This window comes from Zerene cesonia, chromosome 6, assembly GCF_012273895.1.
Source record: "Zerene cesonia ecotype Mississippi chromosome 6, Zerene_cesonia_1.1, whole genome shotgun sequence".
Classification (NCBI taxonomy): Eukaryota; Metazoa; Arthropoda; class Insecta; order Lepidoptera; family Pieridae; genus Zerene; species Zerene cesonia.
Genome location: NC_052107.1, coordinates 4,920,883 through 4,938,117, shown reverse-complemented (window position 1 = coordinate 4,938,117; position 17,235 = coordinate 4,920,883). Strand labels below are relative to the sequence as shown.

Genomic DNA, 17,235 nt, shown 5'->3' with positions numbered 1-17,235 from the left:
TAGGATATAGGGGGTTTCGGGGGCGATAAATCGATCTAGCTAGGAATCTTTTTGAGAAAATGTCATATTCGTGTTTTATCGACTTAAACTTGGCGACTCTTCCTGGCATCTATTGGCGAATAATAATACTAATACTATTTTTTGGCGAATAATTAAAGTTCCAGCAGATGGCGTTATTAAGCAACGAAGTCAGTGAGTGTTTGCTTTGAGGTTGACGTTTATATTGTTTTGTGTCTTCTTAATGCACGTGTTCACTTAAAAATGCCTAAATGATCTTGGAAGAAACGCTTATAAACAATCTAACTTCACGAAGTTAAACCGAGCAAAGTTGTACTGGAAATTTATTTGTTACTCGCGGTCCGCTCCGGCTTCGCCTGTGGTACATATATAACCTATAACCTTCCTCAATAAATGGCTAACACTGAAATAATTTTTCAAATCGGAACAGTAGTTTCTGAGATTAGTGCGTTCAAACGAACAAACTCTCCAGCTTTATAATATTAATATAGATATGTATATGATGTTAAATGCCTTCCTTTCTTTCCAATTAAATATGTTTATCCTTACAAGTGAAGGTGGTGAAAACTGAGGCTTAAAGTGCAGTTATGAAATAGATTAAGCACTGTCATATTACTGTGCGATAGCCATTTTATTTTAGTACAAATTGATAATTACAGGATTTGCTCAGAAGCGCCGGCGGTCGAGAGAGTCACGTACGATTTTCTAGCGTCAATATTTGTTCAAAATAACACTGCTTTAAGTAAATGTACACATTTTGTAATTAAAACGAGATTTTTTTGTATTTTAATGCAATCTAATGACTTAAAATCGTCGTTAAAGATTTTACAATATTAAATATCAACATATTAAAATTTTATATTTAAAATTACTGTTGTGATATACATTTATTATGCGTCATAATATGCCAATTAATATTAAGCTTTGCTTGGTACACAATATTTTTAAATTGATCCTATTTAAAAATGGTTACTTTACTGGTTCTAATTTAATTTAATTTAAAATGAATTAGACAATAGCAGTAATATTGCTTTTGTAATTTATTTAAAAGAAATGTTTTTGCCTAAAATACATCCATCATGAGGTAACAATAGAAACTGTTACTTAATTCCTAGCTAGATCGATGAAAGATCTTTCAGCATTTGACCTGGATTTGTATTATTGAACTGAAGTAAATTTCTGAATATGTATAATATAACGCTCATTAACATTGTTTTTTAAGACTCTACTATCCTACTTCCTACTATTATTGTAAATGCGAAAGTTTGTAAGGATGTGTGTCTGTTTGTTACTCTTTCACGAAAAAACTACTGAACCGATTGTAATGAAATTTGGTACGTAGAGAGCTGGACAACTGGAATAAAACAATAATATGCCTACGGACTAACGCGGGTAAACCGCGGGGCGCAGCTAGTAGTTTATAAAAATGCGACCATTATTTGATTCATATCCATTCAATACTATCCACTATTGTGTTGCAGAGATAGTTTGAAATATTGGAAGATACATAATATGTGCAAATTTGTTTGTGTACGCCGTGGTCAAAATCTGGAACAAAATGCCGAATGACCTTTCATGAAATTCATTAGAACCGTTTCCGAGATTCAGATTAAATATACACGTAACAATTGATCAATTTGAACGAACATTTCGCAGTATATATTGTATCTTACGACCCTATATATAATACATCAAAAGCTTTTGTTCCTAAACCTTGTTAAAGCCATTTTATATAGACATGAGAAAATATGGAGAAGCAAACTCCCCAAACACAAAGCCGACTTTTTACGCTACATCGAATTTTACCGCGGTACGTAAAAACTCGATCCCAATATATTACCTCATAAGATTTACATACAGAGTCCCAAAGTAATCATAAAATCCCATCCAAATCACTACCTTTATTCAAAACTTACGCCTCTAGAACGTTAACTTTGACTAACTTTAAGAATACCGCGCATAGAAAGGAGTCAGTCTATAAAATAATGTATTTCTTGCATCTTTTGTTATTTTATCCCTTGGAGTAATGTTACCGAAACTAGAGGTGAAACTTTGAAACGAGAAAATGTATCATATAGTTTCTTGAATAATATATTCGTGGGTATTCTTGTTGTTTAACGTTAATGGGAAAAAAATTTCCTATTCAACACTGTTTTTGTTTTTTGAACATTAACATTTTGCAGATGACGGCATAAGAGGTTCATTTTTTTTTTTTATTACAGTCGGCAATGGAGCTGGTGGGACGCCTGATGGTAAGCGCTACCACCGCCGATGAACATTTGGAGAGGCATAAGGTCCATTGCAGACCTTACGCCTCTAAAAATGGATTGCCGACTTTTTGGGAAGGGATTAAGAAAGGATTGGCGATAGGAATAAGGGAAAGTATTGGGAAGGGTAAGGAAAAGGATATGGGCCATTATGGGTTTACTTGTGAAGTTTAAGTGTATTTAATTAATTTACCTTCACGGTTATGATACCAATCGATATACGGTGGCCTAAAACAGCATGCGTTTGGTCACAATTCATTACCGAGAACACAATAATATATCATTACTATTTGATACTCTAATTCATTCAGCCACTACTCAGTTAATGTCACATTTTCGTCAGAAAAACATACCATTAGTAACCGACACAATCATTCGTCTCCATTGTAAGTCAACCCTATTGAATTTTGACATGGCATAGGACATTCACACCTAAAAGGTAGTCGGCGATTTGTTCAAAAAACAATAAAAAAGTATGAAGCCAGTTCACGATGTTTGAATTCTACACTAGTAAATTATTTAGTAGATGGTGATATTCATACAATCCATAGAGTTGATCACAGACTTTTATTGTCTCCTAAATAAACCAATCTTTTCAGCAACATTCAAGACGAAGTGCTATATACAATGTTAATTAACAAAAAAGGTCTAGTTCGCACCTTACTGTATAAATAGTTAGCATTCGCAGATGGACTATTTAATTGATATTATGCGCACAATAAAACACATGCTATATTAATAAACAAAATATTATAGAATAGAGATTTAACTATAGATTTTGTTAACACTAACCATACTAACAACCATTATAAAATTGTAATTAGATATAAGTATGGAATTAATAAAGGCTTATGCGCACGAATTGAACATTTGTTTGATAGATGTTTTACTTTTAAATTAAACAAACCGGGTATTTACGATTTTTTGTCGTATTGACAGTTTGCGTAAGTTCTATAACTGATGAAATATAACGAATAGATGTTTAACTAAAAATGAAATGATGCGGTAGCGCTAATAGCATATACAGTGACATTATTTAAACAATATTGATCACATTTTCGAAAGCACGTGCAAAGTTTCAAAACTTTAATACATATAACTAAATATTGCGACACGTTTGATAAACTTTTTGGAATACATTTTTAAAAAGGTTAAAATGCCAGAAAAGCTTTGCGCTTTTTAAATTGATATAATTATTCACAGTACGTGTGGTGAGGACAGCTAACTGAATTTATAAATTTATTGGTATTGAATTTTTAAGCATATCTTTAATTTATGTAAATAAAAATGAACCGCCAACTGCTCTGCTAAGCGTAAACTCGAGAATAGCAAGAGCAATTGGGCAGTTTCTTTTAATTTTTGTGGTAAGAAGCAAGGAAGGTTATTATATTTTTGTTAAATAGACAATTAGATCAATTAAAAAATTGTACTTGCAGGATAATCATGTACTTTAATAATTGAATATAGCATCTAATCCATTAGTTTATTCATGGGTCAATAGTTAATAGTTATTAATAATAAATTGGAAAACAGCTAACTTTAAATATAAAAATTTGTTTATTAATTTTTGATAGACATCGACCATACTGATAAAAGAAACTACGTAGCTATATTATTTCATTTAATAATCTTTATTATTATTAAAGTAGTCTAAAAAATTTAAAAGAAAAAAACAATAGTACCTAATTACAAGATCCCGTAAAATGATTTCATACCTAAAGAGACCTAATTACTGAATAAGATTTCGTTGTTCATCCACTGTCTGTCCGTCTCTACGTCTGTCTGTCACCAGACATAAACCGTAAAAGCGAGACAGCTAAAATTTTCATACATTATGCATATCTGTTAGATATCGGTCGTAATCAGGCAGTACGTTTCAATCACCGAGTCATGCGCAAATGCATGTCCCTGTTCTCCATAAGTTGTGTTCATTTTTTTCTTTACAGTACCGTCAGCATATTCAGTTGTGGAAAATTTTCGAATAACTTAATAATATGTTGACGCGGAGAATGTTCCATCAAGGGAACGCGGATCGACTTTTGTGTTTAACATAAATTTGCATGACAAGATGTTCTATAGTCGCTTACTATGCACAACATGATACCGCCCTCAGGACATTGTACGTTACCCTCTTTGGTTACACTTATCGCGTTATATTTTTTCCCCACCAGTACATTCTACGTACCTAGGTACTGACGGAAAAAACATAACAATGTATACTTATTTCTTTCGGGTTATTTCATCCATCATCCATGATACGACACGAAGTGTATAAGAATGTGTAAATAAACGGAAAGGGGTACATTTTTTTATTTATTATTATTTATTTATTTATTTTTAAAAAGGTACCTTACAGCTAAACATACAATAAATAGTTCCTTTTACAAATATGTACGCCAATAACAAGGTACACCATTAACTATTCAATACAGTGTGTGAACAAAACGAAAAAACAATAAATAACTAAAATAAAAGAAATCGAAAAATAAGGTTCCAAGTGGAGATTCAGACATACCCGATATAACTGCAGTATAAGTGAGTGTGAGTGAGTAAGTTTGTGTTGAGTGAGTTAGTGTGTGTGTGTGTGAGTGAGTAAGTGAGTATATGTATGTATGTGTAGTGATTCTGTGTTTTTTATATTTCCTGACGGATCAGCTGTAATAAAACTTTTTTAAACTTAGTGCAAGATAATTGGAAAGGATCCGCCGAAGAGAATTTATTATCATAATTATTAGGAAGTCTCAGAAAGGGTGAGTGTTTAAGATAATTTGTGGATGTTACCTGCACATTGAAGAGAGGTGTGTGGCGAGTACGCTGCAGTGGCGCACGAAACTGTATAAATTCTAATGCTTTGGGAAAATCAAAGTTACTATTTACGATATCGTACAATAACATAGCGTCAATTATATCTCTACGATCCTCCAAAGTATTTATTTTATAATGTGAACATATCATTTTTCATATCCGATATAATTCGTTGGATTTGTTTCTATTATATATTCGAGTGACTTCATTTATACCTTTTGAAAGTAATTGCTTAATTTTGTTTTAATTTGTGACATTTTAATATCAAGGATATATTAAACGTAATATTTTAAATGTTCTATTATTTCATTAGCTTTTACTTTTAATATTTCAAACATTTAATTTTTATTGAGTTATTCTTAAAAACGGTACTAAAACTTACGTTTTTCGTAAATTATATTTAAGATAAAGTTAAACAAGTTAAAATTTAATATAGAGTTAAACAACTATTCACCACATAAGCTGTAGCAGATGGCGTTTTGTGTAAAAGAAACATATAAATTTTCAATACAATATATAGTAGCTAGAAAAAAATTAATACAATATTACTCTACATCCATAACTTAACATTATTGATTTCTTACCTTATGTGCCTTTATGATGAAAACAACAAGAATTTGCGTAAAATCCCCAAAGATTCCGTTAGGTCACGTTTTAGTGAAATGTCATATTTATATTCGCAATATGAAAAATTATATTGTTATTTTCTGTGAATAAGTAGATTATACTGTTCGTATTCTTATGTCACGTTTGGTTGTTTATTTAATGTTCACTATGATTACGCCTATCTTGTATATACTATATACAAGCTTTCCACCCGCGGCTTCGCTCGTGTAGTCAAAGGAAAAGGAAAACAGTTTGTGTTTTAACCGCTAAGTTTCCGTGCCCGGGGAATTTACGGAATAAAAACTATCCCTTGTCCTTTGTCAATTCTCAAACTATTTTTGTACCGAATTTCATCCAAATCGGTTAAATGGTTTTAGTGTCAAGAAACAAATAGACAGAGAGAGAGAAGAGAGAACTTTCGCATTTATAATATTAAGTGGAGTTTATTGTTTATTATTAAAAGATAATTTTTAATTATATATATTATTTCTTGATAAATATCTTCAATGTAAAGGCGAATTCTGTGCATTAAATGAATTTCGATTCTCTACATGTAACGTTTGGAAGACATTTTTAAAAACAGAACTTACAGAACCAAATCTACACTTGCATCACATTAACACTATCAACTGAACATATTCGTGCATTTTTAACTATAAACTTTTGTTAATCTTGGAAACATAATAAAGATCAAACTGCGTGGCGGTATGGATTCATCGAATATATTATGCTTTATTAATCTAAACGATGATCGAATAGTTTTACTATCATTTATTTCTACTTTAAAACGAATATCAAGAAAAATTGTGGTATTTATTTATTTATTTATTTATCTATAATACTTTATTATACAAAACAGAAAGTAAAGATTTTAGAAAATGGCACAATGATAATTCGTACAAATGGCGGCCTTATTGCTAGACAGCAATATCTGCCAGGCAACCTGGTAGGAAAGGAAATGCAAGAGGTTTTAATGAGAATATGAAAAGAAAGTGATACACTGTTATTAAATTTTTCTTTTACTTCTCTTATCCCTAAGTACAGTTGCAACAGCCCTTATTCTGAAAATATTCACGGGGAGTCGTGATCGCTTACCACCAGGCGAACCAACGACTCGGTTGTTTTCAGAGTACATATATTTAATAAGATTTGTAGAGCGTACCTACACATTATTTCAAATACAGGTAACGATGAATGATGAATTATTTAAAACACAATTTGTTGAATACAATCGTTTATTAACTAAACATCAATTTTCGACAACGGGAACACTGTTCTACATTTAATGATTTCAATGCTGCTTTAAAGGCGCGAAATTATAAACATCTCCATTTATGGAATATTCTGTAACATTATCAAGCAAATTACAATACTTATATCCTAGTTGTTCCTCGTTTACAATTTCCAAAAGTATTGATTATAATTTAAGCTATTTACATTTTATTTATTATTTTAAAATAATCGGTACAAAAATTCAATAATCTCCTTGCATCAAATGAGCGTAGACTTATATATTTTTCTGTTCTTATTTAAACTTTTTGTATTATAAAATTATATCCCAGAGCTTAATATAAAAATCATATTTTATTACTGACAATTTATTACATTGTTGACGAAATGAACACTTTCTTTGATTTTTTCAATTCCCCTCAAAGAATGTTTTGGTTTAACGCCAGTATTAGATTTTAAAAAGAGTATAACAATTACTAATCAAATACTATTTACACTTAAATTATTAACCTTAATGGCGTTAACGCCTTTACATTAGTTATATATTTGCTTAATTTTTCGTTTATTCTAATTAATACTAAATTCTGAGATAAGAAATATAACTACTATAATTCATAAAAAATTACTTTCATTGTAAACATCGGTTACAGTTCGTATGTAATGAAATGCGTCTGAAACGTATTTATTATATAGTGAATTCTGGCGTCTTAGATTATAACTAATTTAAAAATTGACTAGATTAATATATAAATAATATTTAATAAGAGACATGACGACAATGAGCAAGAAACAATTATATTACAATTAGTATTTAATACATATTGAAATGAAGTAGTAGATCATAATAAACGAAACATTATTAAACCTAAACCTACTACATGCCTCATATCTTAAGCAGTACAAAATAAACCTATATTCAAAACTCTTAGAACACAGTAACTTATCGCTATTTCAAGTCTTTCATTGTTTAAAAATTTACATCACTATAAAACTGGCTATGAAGGTGAGTATTATGGTCACAAGCGGAGCGATGAGTGTAGCGGATCGGCCAGAGGCAGCGAGCGCACTTGCCGTGGCCTCAACGCACTGTTGGTAGGCTAGGTGTTCGAGACAAGTTATCGCGCAGTAATGTTGGTGTGCGCAAGCTCCATCGCATATATCTGCGTACTCATATTTCACGTTGTAAGCACGGAGGTACCTATATGAAATAAACGATAAAGGTAATTAATGAGATAGAAAATCAAATAAATCAGTATAGTTGTATAAACGATTGATGTAATAAGGACAGAGAAATCTACAGTATTATTTTCAAATTGATAGAAGGTCTAACAACAGATTTATATACATAAATAATTTTTATGTATATAAAGCCTGTTGTTAGTAAATGAAACCTCCTAATTAAATGAGGATAGGTAAAATTAGTCATAGTTTTGTTATAAAAAAACCTACATATATAAACCTTGTATGTGGTAGTCGAGCACGCTTCGGCACGAATTGGGCCAGCTCGCACCGGGGAAGTACCACACCCCCACAGAAGACCGGCGTGAAATAGCATTCTGCTGTGTTTCTTTCGGTGAGTGGTCTTAAGGTCTGCAAAGGACCTTATGCCTCTACAAATGTTCATGGGCGGTAGTAGCGCTTACCATCAGGCGTCCCACCAGCTCCATTGCCGACTGTAACATAAAAAAAAAAACCTAACCTGCTAAAGAAAGTGGCATCATGTGGCGTATTAGTTCGCAATTTCTCAGCCAATCCGTGAAGCGATTCTGCGGACACATCGCGGAGTCCATAGTACTGGGTGAGATTATATTCCGCTACCCACTCCGCGCCTGAATCCGCTCGGTTCGCAGACACAAGGTCCAAATAGAACTGCGTGTAATCTAACACCTGTTGAGGAAAAACATGTTTAAAGTTCTGTTATGGCAGCGTGCTGTCAGAGAAGTTTCATAGTTACAGGATATAAATGTTTCAATACGTTTGAGGACTTATAATAATGTTTTATCGGAAACATTTAATATATTTATTTTACTTTAGTCGTCCCAGTTTTATTTCTACAAAGTGTTAAGTGTAAATATATGGGAAACATCAACGACATTTATAGTTTAGTAATGAAAGATAGAGTTATCATTCTCAGATCAGATATAACTCGAACAATAATTTATTATTTATTGCTATTAACAAAAACTACAAAAAACTTAATAAAATTGCAATATAAACAATTGGTGGTCTTATCGCTATATAGCGATTTCTTCCTAACAACCAGACGTACAGAGAGAAATTGCATAGAGGAGAGGAGTAGGGCAGATCATAAAAGATTAAATAAACAATAATTTAATAAAATTATCGCTATTATGCAAACCGAAGAGTATACAGTTACAGAAATACTTATTGCCAGCCGTTCGTCGTGACAGCTCGTATGATAAAACAAAATTATAGCCTATATGACATTTATCTCAAAAATTAAGATGTCTCAACTTGTCTTTCTAGGATAAAAAAAATGTTTTAATTGGTGCTATAGAATCAGAGATTACTCTTTACAACGTCAAAAAGCTACAAAATTTACAATATTACTAGTATCCTATCCAAATTCCTTCCTGCTATCCTACTATTATTATAAATGCGAAAGTTTGTAAGGATGTGTGTGTGTTTGTTACTCTTTCACGCAAAAACTACTGAACCGATTGCAATGAAATTTGGTACGTAGACAGCTGGACAACTGGAATAAAAATAAATTTTCACCTTATAAATAAAAATATGTTCAACTAATGTTTAACAAATTTTTAACAAAATATTAAGCTCTTAAAAGAACGTAATCCCTTTTGCTATAGCACAGTAATTTATCAGGATACACTTAAAATCTTCTTTCTTTAAATTTCTAAAATACTGTATAGAATTTCACACGATTTTTTAAACAAAATGGGTCACCAGGCTTTACATATTTAAGACTGATTTATTATTTTACTTCATTCTCCTCGTAACAAAATTCATCGTAAGTTTCTTCAATAATTTATGATATAATTATAATATTATTTTATTACATAATATAACATTACAATACAATAAAAACATAAATTTCCATCCACAACCAGATTTAACATGACTGATATATAATATGACACCATAATTTTACAAAGTTGGATGTGGATAACTGGTGCTTGTCACTAGGTCTCCTTCACTCGGATGTTATATTATATTTTCATAAACACACAATGTATGTATGTGTGGGTGTGTGAGTTTGTGTGCGAGAGTTGTGTGAGAGTGAGGGTAATCGCAATGTTAGTGTGTGCGTGAAATAGGGTACAAGTTCGTTAAATACGTTGATGAGCTTTTCTGAATCCGTGTTTGATCCATAAGCCTATTTTTGAGCTTATTTTTAAATTTGAAATAATTTAACGTGTGCGCTTTGATAACAACCAGAAAAAACCTTAATAATTACACAACTACTTATCAACATAGCATTAATAACAAAGCAATCATAACAGATATTTTATTAACATTGCCATAGCCATCAATTTAACAGCTGATTTAAGATCTTTTCTACAACGATTTAGTCGAGAAGCCGTCTGTAGAGTTTCATTGTAGTGGCACTTCTTAATCGGGTATAAAAGCCCCCGTTTTCATCAAGTGAGCGCTTGACTAGAACGATTAGGTAACCTTGAGTTTGTCTTTGAGACTTAATTTGAGGCAAGTATGCATTATAATTATCCACTCTATGTCTAGGTCACAATCTAGTAATTACGGTTAGAATTTCTAACGATGTAGCATGCATACCGTTTACCTCCATTTCTTTGATTACCAATAGCAACCAATTGTGGTTGTATTGCTGGTTAATCAAAGCCTATACAGTTCTATTGCAGTGATCATTAAGAATACACATACAAGTCTTGCCAAGGATTAATAACAGCTTTTCTTATTATTTCTTAAGTAGGTCATTCTTTGTGTTATTGGAAAATAACTAGCGTGGGCAATATTTAAGGAGATGTTCTATCTATAAGGTAATTAAATTTAGATTCCTCTGTAAAGAGGCGATGGGGTCATGAATGAGATCTGAAGAGGTGTACGCTATGAGCTAAAATCACACTTAGCAGTATTTTAAATAGAGGAGAAAATCGGCACTTCAGGCTAATGTTCTGCACCAATGCTATAAGCACGGAAGTAAGGGTTTTTTTTATTGCATAGAGATCTTAGATAAAAGTAAGGCACTAGGAACTGACGTGGGCCACCACTTTAGGCAATAGAAAAAGTCCAAGGCAAAAGCCAACAAAAGCTAACCAATAATAATGTATACCTTCCCGCTGTCTGTGTCAAACTTGTAAAGTCGTAGACCTGGATTCGTTGAACCTCCTTGTTCACGGTGCGGGCTAATGGATGGAGCTAACAAAGCCCAGGATACGGGTTGTTCTGTAAAATATATATTTCTAAAATTTCAAAGTTACGTAGTTTTTTTAATTTGTGATGATGACATTGCTATCTGTATAATCGAGATTCTCATAACGTTTAACATATAATATACGAGTACATACTTCAAGCAGGCAGTGTTCTGAAATTTTTTTTACTCTTGATTAATAGGTTGATCGATTTGAACGTTTTCCTTTAAGGCTTACCTCCTAAGATCATCATAATCACATGTTCAAAAAGTCGTATCAATATAGGGATTTCTGTGTATGTCAAAATATTTGTCGCCTCCATTTTTCTGTAATAAGTTTTCTTACCTTTATCATAAATAACCCGGAAAGTGTCAGCATGCAAGTGGCCAAAGAATTGACCAGCGATGATTCGCGCATATTGCCGTATAGTGCGGAGGTATTTCTCATTGGCTTCAGCAGATATACTGTTGTACCTAGAATCTGATCCAGGCGCCGCATGTCCTACTATGTAAACCTGAGAAAATAATCGGTCATTAGAGATAAGCGTAGTGATATTTGTTTCCACGCAAAAGTAAAATTAAATTGGACACTTATTCAACGAGTTTGCTTTCGGTCTACGTAAGTTGTAGTAAGTTGGCTGTAATTAATTTTTGGTCATATTTCTTTTATAAATTATGCAAATAACGATTTCGACTACGTTGAACACGGCATTTAAGTACAAGTATTATTGTTATGCTTTTAGTGAAGAACGTTACTGTGTTTATTTAAATTTAAGTCTATATAATCCGTTTAAATGTAACTAATATGAAGTTTGTCACTATTTCACTACTTAAAAATAATTATTAGTGACACAAACATTTTTGCGTAAATGCAGAAAGCCAGATATAATTCTATGGTGTCAATGTTGTTACTGCATCTAATGTTTTATATTAAGCCTAACTGCTACGTAAAAAATCCGGTTAGAACTGGTTATGAGCAGATGAATACACCGAAAATCATTAAAAGAAGATTAAGAGTTTATTATTAAAGCTTCCAATATTCATTGCTTTTTTCCACATGTTATAATCTCCAGATTGCAGCAATTATAAAACAAGGGTAAAAATAAAGCGCTGAAGCAATTTTGATCTTTCATCCAATTTCAAAGGCTATTAAAACAACGAGCTTCTAATGTTTTAATTACGAAAATCGATTTACCTTCGATTTAATGCGACCTTTCTTACTTTCACTGATGCAAGTGTGAGTTTGTAGAGCCTTAGAATATAGACGATTTTACTTTCATAAAGCGACATGCCTACTTTTATTTTTATTTTTTAAATAAAATTGTATATGTTTCAGATGACCAGGCAAACACTGTTGTGCATTACTCTTATCATTTAGGGGTATGAGAAATGGACGTTAGTCAATTCTTAGACCTACCCGATATGCACACAAAATTTTATGATAATCGGTCCAGCCATTTCGGAGGAGTAGGGTAACTATCATTGTGAAACGAGAATTTTATATATATAGATGTTTATATGTACATATATTAAACACTTACGTATTCAATTTACTGTATCAATAAAATCTTCAAAACGGAAATTTTGACAGAATAATATTAATAAAACAATAACATATAATAACATGTTTACATAATATTTTATTTAGTACCATAACCAATCACTATAGTAAGTGTATTCTGTATTGAGGAAAAATCACATATGACATGAATCACTTTTTTATTTACTCATTCTCACACGAAGCTTCTATCTGTTACTGTTTTAGAATTATTTATTGATCCATAGCCTTATTTATTATTACGAAATCGATTCACATAACTATGTTTATTGTTACGTTCGAAAGGATTCATATTTCACTGTATAATTTATCCATTAAGCGGGCCAGTATGAAGCGTTTATGAATTTTAAAAGTATCATCGAGATAAATCCGTCATACAGCGGATAATAAAGTCATTTATATTTATGCATTATTGATCGATACCAGATGATTATTTAATGCTTAATCACAATATTTTAAATCGCTTTACATTACGCCGTAATAAAGGGTCACTACATTATAAAACGACTTATTTTCTCTCACCTATTCCTATGATAACAGAGGTATGTATTCCTGTTTTTTATTTGCTATCGAATAAATAATTTGCTATTGGTAATTTATTATTAAAATAACTTCTAACGTGTCATCTTAGAAGGCCATACAAAACATACAATATTCTATAACATATTATAATATGATCTTTACAGTGCCGCAAGAGAGCGATATTCATACAGAATCTATTCAAATCGTAACACATCCGTCCGTTCGTTAGTCAGCAGACAACCCTGATATTATTGAGTATAAAGGTAGTGTCTGTATGAATATAGCATTAATACACTGTGTATCTGTACTATAAAGCTGAAGAGTTTATGTGTTTGTTAGTAAGTGATAATCTCTTCGCTATGTACATATATGTTGGATATGTACATGGTCCCTGAGTGCTACGGGCTATAAATGTACGGGGGAAATGTATACAAATAACTGCCTAATACTAATCCTAATCAAATAAATAATAAAAATAGTTTATTTAATTTCCAATTTTACAAAAAATGGAGTAGTAGGGACCTCCTAGTAAGTTTAAGAAAAAACCTGTGTCAGGAGGACCCCCTTTTCCTTAACTTAAGTATTATAACAATGCATATGAAAATTTTAATAAACCGATTATGACTAGATATTAAAAGTATAAGTGTTCGAATGTGTGTGTAAATGTATGTGTGAGTGTGCGTGTGTCAGTTTATGTGTGTATATGAGTAAGGGTGCAAGTTTGTAAGTGAAGAGATGTAGGTAAAAAGCAGTGTAAATCACTACGATGCTATGATTATATCCCTACTAATATTATAAATGCGAAAGTAACTCTGTCTGTCTGTCTGTCTGTTACGCTTTCACGCCTAAACCACGGAACCGATTTTGACAAAATTTGGTATGAAGATAGAACTGAACTTGGGAAAATACATAGGATACTTTTTATCGCGAAAAAAGGGTAGAAAGGGTTGAAAGAGGGGATGAAAGTTCGTATGAAAGTTCGTTATTGTCAAACCGATCTTGATGAAACTTGGTATGAAGATGGAGCTAAACGTGGGAAAGAACAAAACATACTTTTTAATACGAAGAAAATACTCCTTACCATGTCGCGCGATATAAGCGAATTCTACGCGGGCGAAGCCGCGGGCGAAAAGCTAGTGTATAATACATACAATACTTCCTTTACTCTTTAAATACTATGCCAAGAGGCCGTTAGGAGTGTGTAATATTAGCTGCATATCACATTTGAACTACACGTTATAATCATACAGATTTTCTTACCATTTCTTTGTTAGCGATAGCTTTCTCGAGAACAGAATCCAGCCATTCCCATTGGCGGCGCGCGTGGACAGTGTTCTGCTCACGGACCGTAAACAAATTTGTGTTTAGAGCCACGATCCGTAACTTGCTTTGTGTCTGCTCTATTGTATAGTATCCCCCTGATAAATTGATAATAAATTGAACATTAAGTGCCAGTTTCACCACTTGCTGATAGCCTATTTGTCACTTTTTCGACTTGTATTTTCAAACAATATTTGCCATTATAACTGACAGATGACAAACATAACATATTATTCGAAAGTTGCAGCTGGCTGTTAACGTCATTTTATAAACCACAATCAAAAATTATTATATTAATTATATGCAAATGAATGATGATTAACGATGAAAATATAAAGCTGTGCATTCCGTATTTTCCATAGTTATACGCAACTGTTTAGTAACTGGTATAAATTTATGATTTTATGTCCGTTTAATTGCTTGTCAAAACAATATTGGACCATATTATTTTAAAATAAATTTTGCGATTGCATTTTTTCTTTGCAACGCAAAACAACGCTCTATAGATTATGACATCAATTGATTTCTTAATGAAAAATTAAAAGTGTTTATTTTGTGCTCTCACTCGTATACAATATATGGAGCTCTTAAAGCTCATACCATTTTTTAATGTTTGCAAGGCTTCCAGAGGCAACCAATGGCTCCATAAATTAGTTAACGTTTCCGATGGCGCCGGGTCTGTGTATCCCAGTACCGGGAAAACGAAGTGAGAGCTAAATGTCATTCGAAGTAACTCCGTCATATTTCTGATTGCCTGGTACCTATCGACGTCTTTACCACTGTACTTGGAAGCAATTATACCCCTGTGGACAAATAATTTTAATTAACATACATAAACATATTAAATTAGATTTATTCTTATATTAAAATGACGATAACAGTCACCACGGTCCATAGAAATGAATAGCAGAACCCAGAATTCACCATCCTCTCAACTCACCCTTTCTCAGACTTCACAGACTTAACTGAATTGAATTATGTTAGTAACATTCAATCTAAACTAAGTCAAATTTAATACATGTGTTGGAATGAGAAAATTTTAATATTTTGCTTTTACTGCAGAACTGCTTAATATATCAAAAGCCTGTTCTGACAGTTTACTGTCATATGTCACTATTATTAGTTCAAAATTGCTGTTATCTAAAATACAGATTTCTCGTCTTCGTCTTCAATTTAGGACATCTAGGCGACTAATCTCAATGGTCGTGAATGGAGGTTTTATGCATAAGTGTTGTTCATAGCTCGTTGCAATCAGCATTTGGCAAACGACCTGTGGGCTGAGCAGCATAAGATGCGGTCAGTTAAATATCCACTGACTTGTATTTCGACTTAACACCTAAGAATTTTCCATATAAATTCGTATTACCTTATTATACTTATATTATCCAGCTCGTTATTGCAGTTTATTTTACTTAACATTCTCGCTGTACTTTCAATATACTTTCAATATGAGCAAGGAACCTAAGATTACTCACCCGGTCCACAAAACAAACTCGACATTCTCAGAATGCCTCGTGCGCATATACCGGAGAGCGGATGCGATTAGTTCTAAGGGACTGTCGCAGGCGTAGTCCCCAAAGCGACCCAGCGAGCGGTGATGCCCTGAACTGCCACGGTCATCTGTTCGGTGGCAATCTGTTGCATACATAATATTAGTTATTGTATATCCTCTATAATACATACCATCTGGTTAAAAGCAATACCATGACTGTATGTGGATTTCGTCAAAAAAACTGAAAACATATTTTGATATGGCATATTGTGTTAATTTTTATGGTTTGAAAGAGTTACATTATGGACTATGCTGATAAGAAAAGATTTAATTTTTACAATTAAGAATAATCGTAATACAATGCAGCTCAACAGATATCACATAATATATATATATATATATATATATATCACAAAATGCATATATAGGAATGGGTCATTCCGTAGATTTGACAATTTTAAGGTTTAAAATAACTTACGCTTCCTCGTGTCTCCTTGCGGTGAGTATAATGGATCGTAGTGGAAGTCTGTTATGTGCCAGAAGTAACCTAAAACAATAAATTTTACATAAGCTTTTGCACATTCATCACAAATATGATACGAAATAAAGTATAGATATTTATGTATACTTATTATTATTTTAATAGAACGCGAACACAATAAGAGCGAACACAATAAGAACACAATAAAAATCATCCTCCAGTAAGTACTATTTGAACCCGCTCACTGTAAATATGTCAAAAACAATCATACAACGTTAAGAATTAGTGTAGTGTTTAGTATAAGGGATTTTCAATAAACGTTTCTTCATACTGCCCTAGGATTCGAGATTTCACAGACTGCAACTTAGCAAATGTTTCAACGAGACAAGATTCAATTGACCCAGGAGCTAAAGTTCATCATAGCCGGCGCTGTTTGTTAACTGACTCGGATTGCTTTGAAGAGAATCGAAGCGGAGTAATAGTAATGTGATTTGAGTCAAAATCATGCGATTTGACACCGCTAGCATATTTTGTGGGCTTTCTTATTAACCACAATCCACCGATTGTCGA

The 17,235-nt window shown here is 32.4% G+C and overlaps 1 protein-coding gene across 2 annotated transcripts in view; it reads right to left on the bottom strand.

Moving 5' to 3' along the window:
• Positions 1 to 6,939: 6,939 nt before the first annotated feature.
• LOC119840422 (acid sphingomyelinase-like phosphodiesterase 3a) overlaps positions 6,940 to 17,235 on the bottom strand; it is a 34,378-nt gene continuing 24,082 nt past the window's right edge. For both annotated transcript variants that reach the window (XM_038367030.1, XM_038367031.1), the window contains exons 3-10: positions 16,663 to 16,731; positions 16,168 to 16,327; positions 15,293 to 15,495; positions 14,633 to 14,790; positions 11,639 to 11,807; positions 11,215 to 11,327; positions 8,626 to 8,813; positions 6,940 to 8,124 (exon numbers count right to left, since the gene is read on the bottom strand). In XM_038367030.1, the coding sequence (XP_038222958.1) occupies positions 7,902 to 8,124; positions 8,626 to 8,813; positions 11,215 to 11,327; positions 11,639 to 11,807; positions 14,633 to 14,790; positions 15,293 to 15,495; positions 16,168 to 16,327; positions 16,663 to 16,731 (1,283 nt within the window). In that variant the 3' untranslated portion in view covers positions 6,940 to 7,901. The remainder of the gene's footprint in view (positions 8,125 to 8,625; positions 8,814 to 11,214; positions 11,328 to 11,638; positions 11,808 to 14,632; positions 14,791 to 15,292; positions 15,496 to 16,167; positions 16,328 to 16,662; positions 16,732 to 17,235) is intronic.